General features: G+C 41.0%; 2 protein-coding genes across 2 annotated transcripts in view; one reads left to right on the top strand and one right to left on the bottom strand.

The window, feature by feature from the left end:
• The window catches only part of LOC145511662 (uncharacterized), a 703,222-nt gene that overhangs the window by 455,020 nt on the left and 231,797 nt on the right, over positions 1 to 16,405 (top strand). The window lies entirely within an intron of this gene.
• Positions 1 to 16,405, bottom strand: part of SLC30A8 (solute carrier family 30 member 8) — a 37,194-nt gene that overhangs the window by 6,506 nt on the left and 14,283 nt on the right. The window contains exons 3-6 of the mRNA XM_081505263.1: positions 10,538 to 10,684; positions 7,219 to 7,372; positions 2,934 to 3,084; positions 200 to 305 (exon numbers count right to left, since the gene is read on the bottom strand). Of these exons, the coding sequence (XP_081361389.1) occupies positions 200 to 305; positions 2,934 to 3,084; positions 7,219 to 7,372; positions 10,538 to 10,684 (558 nt within the window). The remainder of the gene's footprint in view (positions 1 to 199; positions 306 to 2,933; positions 3,085 to 7,218; positions 7,373 to 10,537; positions 10,685 to 16,405) is intronic.

Raw genomic sequence — 16,405 nt, 5'->3', positions numbered from 1 at the left:
AGAGAAGAAATAGAAGCCAATTCTTTTTTATTTATTCCCGTTTGAATAAAACTCATAGTACTTGTTTTCATAAAAATTCCTTATAAGTTTACATTTTCCTTATAATGCAGACTCACAGTGAGCATGCCTTGAGGTCATTTTTGTGGTTATAAGGAAGAGAAAACACACATGCTGGAAATAATATGAAAATCACTCCTACCTTCCATGAGTAAGATGGAGAAGTCCTTTAAGATAGTGATGGTGCTGGCCAAAACCAGGCCAGAAAAGACAAATGTGCAGATCGGGTCTGCCATCTTATACTCTGGCTAGAAAATACAGGAATTTCAGTTCATTGAATCCAGGCCTCCCCTGCAGAAAGTCTGATTGGTAAAATAAGTAAACCCCCACGGTAAACCCCCACGCTTCCTTCCTTTCCTGTCACCCATTCACCCTCCTAACACTTACCATCCAAGACTTCCTAAAGACATAATCCTTCTTCTAAGCTTTCAACTCTCAATGACTGAAGAGACGGAGACCACAGGACATGTTCTCCCCACAATTTAAGAAGTAAGAGAGGGACCTTCCCAGTGGTCCAGTGGTAAAGAATCTACCTTCCAGTGTTGGGGACTAAGGTTTGATCCCTGGTCAGGTAACTAAGATCCCACATGCCATGGAGCCACTAAGCCCACACAGCGCAACCACAGAAAGCCTGCTCACTGCAATGAAAAGCCAGTGCTGCCAGATTTTTTTAATTAATTAATTTATTTTAATTGGAGGCTAATGACTTGACAATATTGTGGTGTTTTTGCCACACATCGACATGAATCAGCCTCGAGTATACATGTGTCCCCCATCCTGAACCTTCCTCCCACCTCCCTCCCCACCCCATCCCTCTGGGTTGTCCCAGTGCACTGACTTTGAGTGCCTTGCTTCATGCATCGAACTTGCGCTCTGTTTTACATATGGTTATAGACATGTTTCAGTGCTACTCTTTCAGATCATGAAAAGCCAGTGCTGCCAATTTTTTTTTTTAATGAGGATAAAAAAGAAGTAAGAGGAGAGACATCCTTGAGTGCTCCCTCAAAAGGCCTTATTTAATGTCTCTCAAATTAATAGAAGTAGAGAGGATGGATGAAAATATGCACGCATGGGCACAGCATTCAATGACTTCTCAGCCTTAATTATGGTAAGAAAGGGAATCATCTGCTCAGAGGTTGCGTGTGACCAAGGTATAGCCAGAGCTTGGTCTTGGCAGATGGGGTCAGTTTATATCTTTCTCTCTTAAGTATGTTACAGACTCAAGGTAGGCATCTTTGATACAGTCCAAAAAGTATACACTGAGGCCTCATTCTCATGCTCTCTCACCACTGGAGCCCTTGGCCTCAGGGTGAAACATCTGCTCTTCTGCCCTTGATGAAGTTCTGTGCCACAGAAAACTTTGTGCCTCATTACTTCTAAGAAACTCAGCCAGAGCGACCTTGATAAGAGTACTCTCAAACTCTACTCACCTGTACAACTTGAACAATTTTGCCTTAAACTTAAAGCTTTCAGTGAGGATTTACTCAGTTAAATTCAGACATGTCTTTGTAATTTTTGCTTACATGTTTTAATTTTTTAGTAAAACAATAGAGTCTCTGCTAAATGGACAGTCTTGACGCAAATGGACAGAGATAAATGCCCCTCTCCTCCATTACCCGCCTGCCTGTATCTCTGCCCTCACCCACCTCTTTTAGTTCTTGTTATTACCAGAGAGCTATAGTGAATATTTGTTTAGGGTCAGAGGCTCACTCAGATCTACTCCAGGTTTCCATTAACACAGTTCTTTTGGGAAAGAAGTTCTCTCCCTCCCATTGTGGAAGAGTCAGTCAATGGTTCTACCCTCCCCAACCAAGCAACAGATACAAGACCCAGTCTACATCAGTTGGGTTCCATTTCCCGGAAACATGAATCTTCAGCAGAGTGACAAGAAGAGGAAAAAAAATTAGCTGAATCACATTCATTTCAGGCTTCCCAGGTGGCTCAGTAGTAAAGAATTCACCTGCAAATGCAGGAGATGTGGATTTGATCCCTGGGTTGGAAAGATCCACTGGAGGAGGAAATGGCAACCGGCTCTAGCATTCTTGCCTGGAAAATCCTATGGACTGCGGAGCCTGGTGGGCTACAGTTGATAGAGTTGCAGAGTAGGACACCACTGAGCGACTGAGCACGCACACATGTACATTCATTTCAGCATGGTGCCTGGGACAGAAGTTGGATAGTTTCTGAAATCTGAATACCTAAAGTTTCCCTTATTTCTTTTTTTTTTTTTGCATAATTCATGTAGATTTTTATTTTTATTTTTTTAATTTTTTTTAATCAATTTATTTATTTTAGTTGGGGACTAATTACTTTACAATATTGTAATAGTTTTTGCCATACATTGACATGAATCAGCCATGGGTTTACATGTGTTCCCCTTCCTGGACCCCCCACCCACCTCCCTCCCCATCCCATCCCTCTGGGTCATCCCATTGCCCCGGCCCTGAGCCCTTGTCTCATGCATCGAACATGGAATGGTGTTCTGTATTTCTATCTTGCTTTCTTAGAGGAGTACCTCTAATAAATTTCAATCAGTGAATCTATGTTTTGCGTAAGTGAGGTAGAGACCTTTTCTGTTGCTTATAACCCAAGAACCCTAAGTTTTTCATGGTTCGATTGCTGTCCACCTTAACCCCAGGACACAAGAACTGCTTTCTTAAAAGACTGGCAGCCCTATAGTTAAAGACATAGCTCTTATAAATTTGGAAAATCTAAGGTTTCAAGCTTTGAATGTTTGTTTGTTTACACCTTGTAAAGTAATTTGTGCAGGGAAATCGGCTGTCCACCCCCCATTTAAGGTAATAATGGAGGGCCAGATCATGTACCACCTGATCGATAAAGTCACTGGAACAGTGAGTAGACTCCGACATACTCACCTTAAAGTAGATAATAAGCGCACTGGTTAACACACTGATGCTCTGAAACAGATCTCCAAGGGCATGTACAAAAGCAGCTCTGACACTGGCATTGGCTTGCACTTCTTTGTGATTGTGGGCAGGGCGTTTCTGGTGTAAAATCACACCTAGTCTGAAAGAAAAAACAATGTCCTTGGCACACATGAGATTAACCCTTAAACATCTTTTCAGTGTCACGGGGGAGTTGATGACAGCCTGTGTTATCCAAAATGGCAATGGATTGTAACATTACTGCTTTATAATGGACTATTTTGGAGTAATTTTCAACACAGGGGTATCACAGAATTTTAAAATTTTCACACAAGGACAGACATTGATGATTCACATCAGTTTTCTCTTTCTAATTAGTGCTGTGCTGGGCTTAGTCACTCAGTCATGTCAGACTTTTTGTGACCCCATGGACTGTAGCCCACCAGGCTCCTCTGTCCATGGGGATTCTTCAGACAAGAATACTGGAGTGGGTTGCCATGCCCTCTGGGGATCTTCCCAACCCAAGAATTGAACCCAGGTCTGCATTGCAGGCAGACTCTTTACCATCTGAGCCACCAGGGAAGCCCAGGAATACTGGAGTGGGTAGCCTATCCCTTCTCCAGGGGATCTTCCTGACCCAGGAATCAAACTGGGGTCTACTGCATTGCAGGCGGATTCTTTACCAGCTGAGCTACCAAGGAAGCCCAGTTAATGCTACTGTGTTTCATTTTAAAACTGGAGGGTAGCATGTGTTAGGTAAATGCCAAGTATTTGACAATGAGGAGGGGAAATATCATTTATCAAGTGTCTACCGAGCTAGACTTAAAGCTGAACTTTAGTGGGAGCTTAATTAAATGTGCTGGTTTCCAATGCAAGAAGCAGAAGAAAGCAATACAACAAAATAACCAGTGAATTTCATCAAGGTTGACTTTTTTTAATTTTTATTTTACTCGATTTTATTCATTTCCACTAGAACTTGAAATGTGAATAATTCCCTAATGGCCAATGATGAGAGTAATGTGCTTGTGTAAATATGTAGCTATTTATCAAAACTGCAATATATTCATGTATATAAATGTTTTATGTGTGTATAACATATTGCAAAATTTAACATCTCTAATCCAATTCCAAGAGATTAATAGTGGGCCCTATAAATTATGTAGCCAGTTCTGTTTATCTACAACTTTAGGAGTAATATCTCTTATGTTTTGCCTAGAAACACTTTCTGTGCATTATGGAACAAAGGTGTAAAAAAATGATTTCTCAGTGCCACATACCCCAGTCTATTTGCAGGTAAAGTGTCTATTAAATCTCAGGCTATCGTCACAAAGCAGAGTCACTTCTATTCATTAAGATTTGATCATTACATAATCTACAGGCTTTATATTGTTAGTGTTTGAGCAGAAATTCACCTTCTATTAGCAGCTACCATTTAGAGTTCTTCAGACAGCTGTGTATACCTGGCAGTTAATAGACTTTCTAGGCCTGCCATGTATGCTCATCCCATTGTGATTCATTCTTTTACTCATTTTATATTAAAAAAAAAACTTATTTAGGTATTTTGTATGCCAGGCACTCACTGTTAAATACTTGGAGCATGACGGTGAAAACAGACATGGCCCCTCCCCATTATAACTTTAAGTATGATGGAGATGGTGGAGATTCTAAAAAGACACACATAAATGGAAAATTCTAATTATACTAAGCCTATTAAGAACTGGTGCTACAGATAGTACAACAAGGGAGTCTGATTTAGTTAGACAAAGCAATTGAGTTGGATTTGAAAGGTTATACTAGAGTTAAATGGGCTAGGAGAGGAGGAAATGTTTCAGGCAGAGAAAACTTAGCCTTAAGGCTCTATCAATAACCTTCATCCTAGAATCCCTTAGCAACTTCTGTTAGAACTTTATGCCCTGATTGTGGGCTCCCAAGGAATAGATTTATTCCCAAATTATGGTTCAGATATCTCTGTAGTCAGACAATGCAGCATCTAGCACTTGAAATCTGTAATCCCCGTTCTCTAAGTAAACATTTTAGTCACTCAGTATGTTTATCCATAAAAACTGCCTCCTTGTGCAGGGAAGTCAATGCTTTTCAATTCCCTGGTCTTTGTAAGTTTGAAAATCACCTGCAATGTTAGACTCAGAATTTGAAAGCAGTTGCAGTGAAAAGAAAATGTGGATGTTATCTATTTAGAGTGTCAGCCTTAATCATCAAGGTGCCAGATTTATGTGGTAGTTAACTGGGTGCATCTTCCTCTTTAGGCAGCATGGACACAGCCTATGTGACAACAACTCTTGGGAAATTATTAATATTTTTATTGCTACTGCTGTCCTGGGGACATATTGTTCTTCTTATGCAAAGATGATGACATTAACCCCCAGTCAGCTGGACATGTCATCTGGCTTATTTGTCTCCTAGGTGTGATAGACTTGTATTGATCTCTCCATACTTTTTCTCCCACTGCCAATGTGAAATGCATTTTCAAGTTAACTGGGTGGAATTAGGGATCTCATCAGTGACAGTAGATCAAATACCACTCTTCTGATTGTTTATCTTAAAGATTTTGAGCAATGGGTCCCAAACTAAGAAGTAAGGAACCGAAGCAGGTACAAGGTCAGGATGAGAGTACCTAGAGGAGCTTACTCAAAGTATGCATGCTCAGGTTGTCCTCTAATTCCAAGGACTCCTTTGTACCTTCTCTTAAAAAAAAAAAAAAAAAAAAAAAACACTGTTTAAAATGCCACCCTACTCTCACTGTCTTCTTTACTTTTATGTGTGAACCTACCTGATTGCATGTATCATGTTACATCGCATGATAGGTGATACATAGATGGTATCTGGGTTTCCCATTGCTGCCGTAACAAGTTACCACAAAGCCTTTGTGGCTTAGAACAACATAAATGTATTATCTTATAGTTCTGGAGGTCAGAAAGTGGGCAGGACAGCATTCCTTCTGGAGCTTCCAGGGGGAAATTCATTTTCTTACCTTTTCCAGCTTCTAGAGGTCACTTCTGTTCATTGACTCCAGGCCCTTTCCTCCATCTTCAAAGTCAGCAATGCATCATCTTCTCTCCCCTCTGATCTTATGCTTCCCTCTTATAAGGACTTTTGTGGCTATGTTAGGCCTATCTGGATAATCCAGGATAATCTGCCCTTCTCAAGATCCATCCTTAACTTAACCACACTTGCAAAGTTTCTCTTACCATGTAAGTTGACATATTCAGGAGTTCCAAGGGTTAGAATGTGGAAACCCCTGAGGGGTCATTATTGTGTCTACCATAGATGGTAGGTAGGTAGGTAGGTAGGTAGGTAGGTAGATAGATAACAGAATTTTAAGTAAGGTTACCCCAAATCAGACTATCAAATAGGAAATAGCAAATCAACCAAAAAGAGTCAAAGTCTTGGCCTCAACTCCCCATTGTCGTGAGTAACCAAGCAGTTCATCTAAGAAGACCAGAACAATATGGCAATGATTGGATGTCCTATGAGAATGATTTAAGACTGCCTGGAAAAAAAAAAAAAAAAAGACTGCCTGGATAAGAGAATGGACCAAGAGATGGAAACTAAAGAGGGAATTTAGCTAACACAGCTTAAGGAAGAATTTTCATGCAATCATAAAAATGATGCAAACATAAGATAGGTTGCTCTTGAGAGAAATAAATTCCCTGTTATTCTGTTAAAATATATATGAAACTAATGACTATTTTATGGGGATATTGCAAAAGGGAATTCAAAAGTAGAAAGGGGCTGAAGTAAACAAAATTTACTATCCTTTCCAACCCAGGTCTTTGGGAACCCATAATGTGTTCATGTAACAAAAACAGGAGAGGAGTAAGTCACATCCCACGTGGAACTGTCAGTTTGCATGAGAGCGTAGAATGGCTAGAAGCTCAATTCTGGGTTTGGTGGATCTATTTTCAAATCCTCCTCTGCACTACCTCATTGGCAATTTATTTAACCTTAGTGAGCTTCAGTTTTTTAATCTGTAAAGTATTTGTGTTGTGAACACTGAGCTTGATAATGTAGATCAAAAGATCTTAGCAGTCTCTGGCATACAGGAAGCATTCCAGATGGTAGCTATTAGAAGCGAATATTAAGATGCACGTTAACTAGCACAAGCAGCCTGATCTTCGGTCGTAGAGCCATTTGGACACTCGGTCAGGTCTCCACCATCTTCACAAGTGGAGGAATTAGAAAGAAGCAATAACAACAACAAAACCCCCACAAATCTCTGTCCTGACAAGCTTCATGGGCAGCGTGGGGGGCTACTTACATAATGTTGGCTGCCACTGCACAGCTTGAAACGATGATCATCAGAGTCGCCTGGATCTGGTAATCGGGGTACAGCAGGCGTTCACATGCCAGGTACACCAGCACGCCTGTCACCACCCAGATGCATAGGATGGATAGCAGGGCACCAAGGATCTCTAGGGACACAAGCACACAGACACCCATGCACAAAGAATCTGTGAACCACCTTAATCTCCCCAAGACTCACGAGACACTAATGCTCCACCTCCCCACCAAAAAACTGAGGCCTCACGGTACTTCACTTAGTCATTTACAAAGCAGAAGTGTGGATGAATGTTAGTACTAAGATGAGACACTTTCTTGTTGCATTCATACAATACCAGTTCATTATGCTCCATATTACTAAGTAATTTTCAGCAAATTTGTAAAGCATATTAATTGCTGCCTGCCCTTGCTGTTTTCCTAAGGGATTTTAATTTAAACAGGTGCTAAAATGATTGAAAGTTATTAAGAGATGAAATAATGAGACACAAAGGGTAAAATGTGTTTAGAAACTCTTAATTCTGCCATAAAACATTTACAACTTGCCAGCACTGTAAAATAGTAAAAAGGGAAGCTTTCAGAGGCTCAATGAAAATGAGTTTCATTTGCCAACCCAACATACTATAAATACAGAGGCAAACTCCAAGGTATCTCAACACTCTAACTGCGTTTTATCGGCAAGAGTAAGGAAGAAAAGTATCAGAATAGAGACATTTACATGAATATTTAAAGATAAGACAGTGTTCAAGCCTCCCACTGAGCAAAGCATGCTTGCTTACTTAGAAGCTCCTTAAGCCTCACCTTGATCTTTCACTCAAACCTTTTAGATTAGTTCTAAAACCCTAGAAGGCTCTAGAAACACTCTGTGAGTCAGTGGTCAGGCACATCCCATAATTTTGACCCTCCCCCCTTTTAAGTAGAGCAGTGTAACATATCATTCCCCAGACTTCAGTTATTTACATACACAATTTATGATTTTTGCTATACCTACATGCCGCCTGTCTCATTGGCCACTTAACACTCTATTCTTTTATTGAGGTATGGTTGATGGACAAAGTTATGTAAATTTCAGGAGTATGAGATAGTGATTCAAAATTTTTTAAAGTTATATTCCATTTATAGTTATTATAAAATATTGGGTAGATTCCCTGTGCTGTATATCTTTGTAGCTTATTTACTTTATGTATAATAGCTTGTACCTCTTCATCTCCTATCCCTATCATGCCCCTCCCCCTTCCCTCTCCCCTACTTTGTTTGATTTTTTAGATTCCACATATAAATGGTGTAGTATTTTTCATTCTCTGATTGATTTCACTTAGTAGAATGTCCTACCAGTCCATCCATATTGATGCAAATGGCAAATTTCCACTCTTTTTATGGCTGAGTAGTATTCCACTGTGTGTGTGTGTGTGTGTGTGTATGCCCATCTTATCTTTATCCTCTCATCTGTTGATGGACACTTAGGTTACTTTCATATCATGGAAATTAAAATAATGTTGCTATGAACATTGGGTGCATGTATTAACATTATCTTTACCTAAACTCACTTTTTATACTTAGCTTCTTCCTAAACAAAGTTATCCATGAAATTACATGTTTGACGTGCTAGTTGATTTTCACCTATATGTCTGTGGAGGTGCTGCCTAATATGGTAGCCATCAATCCAATATGGCTGTTTACATTTAAAGTAAAATTAAATATCCAATTTTTCACTAACACCAGCCATATTTAAATTGCTCCATGGCCACAGTGTACTATCTATTGTGCAACATTTCTCTTGAAACAGAGAGTTCTGTTGAGCAGCCCTGGCCTTCTGGAGTGTCAATTCTCACTGACCTCCATGTCCAGGAGGAGAAAGTTCAATTAACAATCTAAATTCTGAGTCCTCCCTGTGTTTACAAAACAGCTTTGACCAATGGTATCAGAAAGGGTAAAATACATGTAAAAATTTATGAGGATCAATGATGGGTACTCAGTCAAAGGCACATGTTTTCCAAATGTAGCCCTATTAGGGACTGAAAAGCATCTTCAAATCACAATGTCACCAAGTCATTTTATTGATGTCTATTGCCTCAATTCTCGTTCTCCCTCTCTTTCTCTGAATGTTAAAGGAAAGATAGTGCAAAACACCTCTGATGATAAATTGTTTGGCATGAAATTGTTGTTATTGTTCAGTCAAACCAAATCATATGCAACTCTTCACAACCCCATGGACTGCAGCATGCCGGGCTTCTCTGTCCCTCACCATCTCCCGCAGTTTGCTCAACTTCATGTCCATTGCATCAGTGATGCCACCCAACCATCTCATCTCATGAAATTAGAACTTTCTATCATTCTAAGCATGAAAAACCACTGTTCATAATCATCAGGCTACAACCTGTGGTCTGCATCTAGTGGCACCTTTTAGTGAAGGCTGTCTATGTTAGCATGTTGGCCAAAGCTCTGCCATCAGATCTGTTTCACATTGATTTTCTCAACTGGTGTGAAAATATGGAGTTGTAACTCTTAGTATAAATGATTTTTACATTCAGCCAGAAGCTCCTCTTATTCCTCTGACATAAGAAATAATACAGAGGAGGAGAAGTAGAGAGGGAGTGTGTGTTGAAGAGATGGGTGGATTGTAAAAATGAGCCACAGTAAAAATTTCCCAGACTGTAAAGCCTCATCATACCTGGTCCCCTTCCTAGACAAGAGCAAGCCATCACTCCATCAAAGACCCAGCTCTAAGAAAAGAGGAAAAGTAAACTTTCCTCCCCTCTTCCTCCTCTTCCTTCTCCTTTTCTTGTGGTTGTTGATGGTTGTTTGAACAAGATATCCAGCCGAGCCATTCACTGAATGGCTAAATGCCATGTGAACTGGAAAGTCCATATTCTGTTCCCAACCCCTCTGTGAGAAGTTCTTCAATCTTTCCAACTCTCTGGGCTCTCTGTGCTTTATTTTGCAAATTGTCAGAAGCTTCACCCCGCCCTCTCTTCCAGATGCCAAGTCATTTAATGAATAACATCATGGCTGTTACCACACACTGAGATTCTTGGGCTGAGGTGGCTGCTAAAATGATGTGTGTTCCTGCATGTGTTCCTGTTGTCCCATCGAAGTAGAGGTAACCGCCATTAATCTGGCTATTAGTGGAATTAGCATTGAGAGCACACATTCCCATATACACATCTATTTCACTCCGTGCACCAGAGATGTGCCTCTAAGGGATTTTCAAACAAAGCTTTGCTTCATCCCTTCCATTTTCATCCTTGATTTGACTCTGCAGCATTACTCTGCATCGATGCTCAGTTGATGAACTATACCTGCTCGGTGCCATCCAAAGGTTAGCCGCTTGGAGGGGCGTTTTGATGACAACCACAAGGAGAAGAGACTGAGCAGGAAACTGGTCAGGTCAATTAAGAGATGGGCAGCATCCGTGATGACAGCAAGACTCCCAGCAATGTGCCCACCTAAGGGATACAGAATAGGATATGGGGTTAGGGCCCCACGGTGCCACCAGATCGTATGTGTACTAACCACAGTTTGGTGAAAATGCCTCAGACTCACAGAACTGAAGACGAGAAAGGGTCTTAACTTGGATATAATCGACATCTTTTCCCCATTTTGACAAGTAAGGAAACTGAGATTGAGAGGGTGAGTAGAACTTGAATATGTAGAAATGAATTGCACAAGAGAGGCCGTTCCTGGGAAAGCTGAGGTACAGAGATTAGAAGACTACTCCAGTTAGATTGGGGCATAAGGATTCAAAAAGGGAAGTATAAAAGGGTGAGATGGAGAGGTGCAGGCTGGATTGAAAGGGTCTCCAGACTGAGGACCTGGACTTTGTCTGTAAACCAGATGACACAGTCTGGCCCACTGATGTGCTACTGTTTGATGTGTAATTTTACCGTAGTCTTCACTATTTCCTTCTGCTCCATTAATTTATCTTAACCACTTGGGCTTGAAATCACTGTTATGAATATTGGGGAGGAGTAAGAAGAAAGGACAGGCACCTTCCAATGAGATTCTTTTTTAAAATGTTTATTCTATATTGGAACATAGTTGATTTACAATGTTGTGTTAGTTTCAGGTGTACAGCAAAATGACTCAGTTGTTCATATACGTATACCTATTCTTTTTCAGATTCTTTTCCCATATAGGTTATTATAGAATATTGAGTAGAGTTCCCTGTGCCATACAGTAAGTAGGTCCTTACTGATCATCTATCCTATATATAGTAGTGTGTTTATGTTAATCCCAAACTCCTAATTTATCTCCCCCCTACCTTCCCCTGGCTTCCCTGGTGGCTCAGACAGTAAAGCATCTGCCTGCAACACAAGAGACCCGGGTTCGAGCCCTGGGTCAGGAAGATCCCCTGGAGAAGGAAATGGCAACCCACTCCAGTATTCTTGCCTGGAAAATCCCATGGACAGAGGAGTTTGGCAGGCTACAGCCCATGGAGTCTCAAGGAGTCAGAAATGACTGAGCAGCTAACACACACACCTTCCCCCTTGGTAGCCATAAGTTTATTTTCTGTGTCTGCAAGACTGTTTCTGTTTTGTAAATAAGTTCATTTGTATCATTTTTTTAGATTCCATGTGTAAATAATATCATATGATATTTCACTTTCTCAGACTTACTTCACTTGGTATGATCATCTTGAATGCAGCAACAATCCAGTAAAGCATAGGAAGGGAACCCAGACCATAGGAGACCTACCTTGTTGTCTATTTGGTTTGTTCCCTGCACTTCCATTTAGTTCTCCGTTGAGAAAAGACCTCCAACCTCTAAAACAGAAGTTAAAGAACAGCCTTGTCTTTTCTCAAACAGGGCTTGTTGCTGGAGTGCAAAAATCTTTATTGCTCTTTTTCCATCTTCCCAGCAAAGCGCTTCTGCTGATGGATTAGTCCTCCCCGGAGCTGTTGATCGCCTTGTGTATTGCAAAGTGACAGAGTCTGTCAGTCATCAGCCCCTCCCTCATCAGACTCACCTTGTCTCAACTAATGATTTAAAAAAATTACATATAAGGTTCATAATTGCAGTAATCCCCACAGATCGCTGGCTCTAGCTGTAGTTAATAACTGGTTTGTCAAAGTTTAATGGTCTGAAGCAAAATTGTCTTCAAGCTTGTTACTGAGCTGTCAGGGCAAAAATCAGAATGATTCATTAGCCAAAAAGCAACATTTTGCTAACAAATCAGCTGTCCTTCCAATTATCCTCTAATGTTGCTCTGTCTGCCAAACTTGGGCCTGATAATAAAGCTGTGTTAATAATGCATTATTTCTTCCCAGAGGAATGACTACATGCAGATAAGCAGCGTGCCACAATCTTAGCAATGAGTGATGGTGATGATTCTGTATGCTGGGCTAAAATTGTAGCTTCAGTCAAGGAAATGACATCTTATAGGAGTTCTTCCACAGACTCAGCCGAGTCAGGAGACACCTGGGAAAGAAAAAGGACTTACTTTGGAAGAAGCATGTTTGTATGGAGACCCGGGAACTGAGAACCATTTTACAACCATCTGAGCTTCTTACAAGAACAATCTTGAAAACTGGGCCCTCATGCTGAATCTTATGGAATAAATTGTTTTTAAGAGGTCATCTTGGCTGAACTTGCATTTGCTTCTGAAAGCTTGGGGATATTATTGACAATTAATTCAATCATCCAGCCTGGATGTATGGAGCCCTTACTGTGCACAGTGCAGGGGTAGGGTGTACAAAGATAAATACAGTGAAACGAAGCACAGGCCCTCTCTACAGTGATCTCATTGTTTGATGCTCACTGTCCTGAAGACAGGCGACATGAGCAAGGGGAGCAGAAAGCCACTGTCACTGGGAGCCCTGAAGAACTTTCCACAGAAGGGATAAGAATTAACTAGAAAGGGAGTGTTTTTCAGGAAGAGATAAGAGCAGGAACAAAAACATAGAGAAACGAAAAAAAACAGGGCACTTTTGTTGAAAAATAAGAGTGGTGGACCTTTGCTATATGGTCAAAGCTGTGGTTTTTCCAGTTGTCATGTACAGATGTGAGAGTTGGACCATGAAGAAGGCTAAGTGCTGAAGAACTGACGCTTTCAAATTGTTGTACTGGAGAAGACTCTTGAGAGGTCCCTTGAGAGACTGCAAGAATGTCAAACCAGTCAATCTTTAAGGAAATCAACCCTGAATATTCATTGGAATGACTGATGCTGAAGCTGAAGCTGAAGCTCCAATACTTTGGCCACCTGATTGGAAGAGTTGACTCATTGGAAAAGACCCTGATGCTGGGAAAGATTGAAGGCAAAGGGAGAAACGGGTGGCAGAAGATGAGATGGTTGGATAGCATCACTGACTCAATGGACATGAATTTGAGCACACTCCAGGAGATAGTGGAGGACAGAGGAACCAGGCATGCTGCAGTCTGTGTGGTCACAAAGAGTCAGACACGACCTAGCAGCTGAACAACAACAACAGGAGGGGTGGAGCGTTGGAGGAATAATGGGCAATGAGACAGGAAGGGTGGCATGGGCCCTTTGTAAGGTGCTACACGTCACACTAAAGGATTTGAATGTTATCCCGTGGGAGAGAGGGATCTTTTTATGATTTTGAGGCAAGGTTATGCCATGCTCAGGTCTGTATTTAAGCAGGAGATCTTTGCCAGTGATAGGGAGATGACTCAGAGCAGGGAGAAGCTGGAGGTTAAGACACAGCAGGAATAACCAAAGGGAATTGCGATACAGGCATGAAGTGAGGCAGCAACAGTCATATTCCTGGAGTACTTGACACAATGTAGGAGAGGTGCTAAGGACTGAGTCCTGGAAACAGACTCTTCTAGGGCCTGGGGGGTGGAGATGACCATAGACAAGCAGGGGAGCTGTTGGGCCTGGGTCTCACATTCACCTCAGATCTGGAGAGTTCGTGTCAAGCACTCGTGATGTTTTTCATGAAGAACAGAGAAATGCTGACAGGACTGAGAGAACTCTGTTCATCTGACAATTGTATTCTTGTGTCCTAGTACTAGACTACTCCCAATATATGTTGTTAAGTCATATTTTAAAAATTGTTTGTTTTATGAGTAGCATTATTACACTGTATATAATGTTATGTCAAAACTTCATGATGTCATTATTTTAAAAGTATTTCAAACACATCACAGTTTGCTCTGGCACATTTTCTTCAATTTTTAGTACCAGGAACCTCAAAAAATATAAGTAACCTAAGCCACGGAGACACTCTGGCTCTAGTACAAAACAAGTACCCTTATTAATCAAGCTTGTGGTTGTCACACCACCCAGGTTTGGCTTTCTCTTACTAAGAGAGAATTTTTTCTCCCTTTGAGATACTTACCATCTTCCCCAGCCTGCTCGCAGCTCTGTATTCCTGTCTAGCAAGCTAGTGCTTCCTCCATCCTTGCTTAACTCTTAACAGTCCTACCTCAGGATGTCTTTCCCTGGCCACTCTCATTTTCTTCCAGAAATGGCCATACCTGAGCTTACTTTTGTGGGTTCTCTGTGTGTGTATGTCTGTCTTCTTAAATATGAATGCATATTTACATATGCAGTATAACTCTCCTTAATGGTCTTTCTACAATTAGGACCTTTCATGAGCAATCAGAAAGTATTCCAGTTCGGTGGGTTCAGAGGCCCATTCACAGTGGACACTCTGATGCTTGTAGCCTTCTTTAATTCCTTCTTCCTATCTGCTCTGTACCCTGTGGCCAGTTCTTTCTCTAAACACAGCTCTATGACCTTGTCCTCTCCTGTTCTAAATGTCAGTTACTCCCCAAGGCCTGCAGAGTCAATCCAGATTCCTCAGCCAGGCCTCACAGCCTTCTGGAACCCTCAACCATCATTCTAGTTTCATTCTCCACTAACCATGTTGTACCCCATACCACTGCCTCAGGTTCTCTCAGTTGTTAAGTCATAAACACCCAATGCAAACTACTTTAAACAGCAAAGTGATCATTTATTGGCTCAAATAACAGAATAAATCTGGGTGGGATTGGATCAGGTACAGCCTAATCATAAGGTTCAAAAAATGTTATTGGAGCTCTGCTCTGGCTCTGATTATTGCTTTTTATTTTTCTCCTGAAGACAAACTTTCTCCCCTTCAGCAAGAAAAAAAAAGTGGGTCTCTGGGTTTATATCATTTCAGCATAGTATTTTAAAGGAAAAAGAGAGAGCTTTTTTCCAAATCTCCTTTATAGACCCAGAGACCCTGATTTATCCAGCTTGGCATCTCACATCCCACTGTGCCTGTGAACTTGAAGTGCTTGGGCCAAAAGGACCAGAGCTGCCACCAGGACAATAAGTATGAGAAAACATTATTGGACAGGTAATGCCAGTCCACTGCAAACAGTGGCACCCAAATATAGCTACACATCAGAATCATTTGACTCGCTTTGTAAGAATACAGATTTCTTGTCCTGATGCTGACCTACCCACTCAAAATCTTTCCAGGTAAAGCTGATATTTATGATCTTCTGGGCCACCTGCAAGCCCCTGTATGTGAAAGGCCCTTCTCATCTTCCTCTTCGCCACCTTTCAATTCCTACTCATCCTTCAAGGCTTTGTTCAGACCCCACATCCTGCAAGAGGACCTCCCAGATTCCCAAAAGTCATCTGATAACACTACTTGCTTTCTCTAAGTTGGTCAAAAATGGTTTTATAAAGGAGGTGAGCTGTGAGTTGGGGTCTTGAACGATGGTCAGGGTTTTGACGAGTAGAGAGAATGAGAGGGCTTTTCCATATAAATCAAAAGGCATAAGCAAAGGTTACAGAGACCTTAAAGTGAAATGATTATTTTGGATAAAATGAATAAATAGCTGAAACAGAAGAAACGTCATATAGGGAAGTAGTAAAAGATTGATAGTCAGTTTGGCAGCCAGATGGTAGAATAACTTGAAAGCCAAAGTAGAATTTTTCACTTTGTCCAGGATGCCAGAGTTTTCCAACGTATTGATCTCTTTTCACTTGGGACAGCCAAGTAGAGCTTAACACAGAGAAGGCCCCTGAATCAGTTTCTTTCTGCTGCAAGTATACTAGTCAATTTATCTCTGTGCTCGGTAAAATTTCCTGTACTTGCGGTGATGGGGAAAAGGTTGTGAAGGACTGAAATGGCGAAGGTGAGCCAATGGAGAATTTTGAAGACAGAGTTAACACAAAGAGAGCAATGTTTTAGGACAATTAGCTCAATATCAATACAATTCAAATT

This window comes from Giraffa tippelskirchi, chromosome 6 (genome assembly GCF_054371585.1).
Source record: "Giraffa tippelskirchi isolate mGirTip1 chromosome 6, T2T-mGirTip1v1.2.pri, whole genome shotgun sequence".
Lineage (NCBI taxonomy): Eukaryota > Metazoa > Chordata > Mammalia > Artiodactyla > Giraffidae > Giraffa > Giraffa tippelskirchi.
This window is presented reverse-complemented; position numbering and strand designations above follow the sequence as displayed.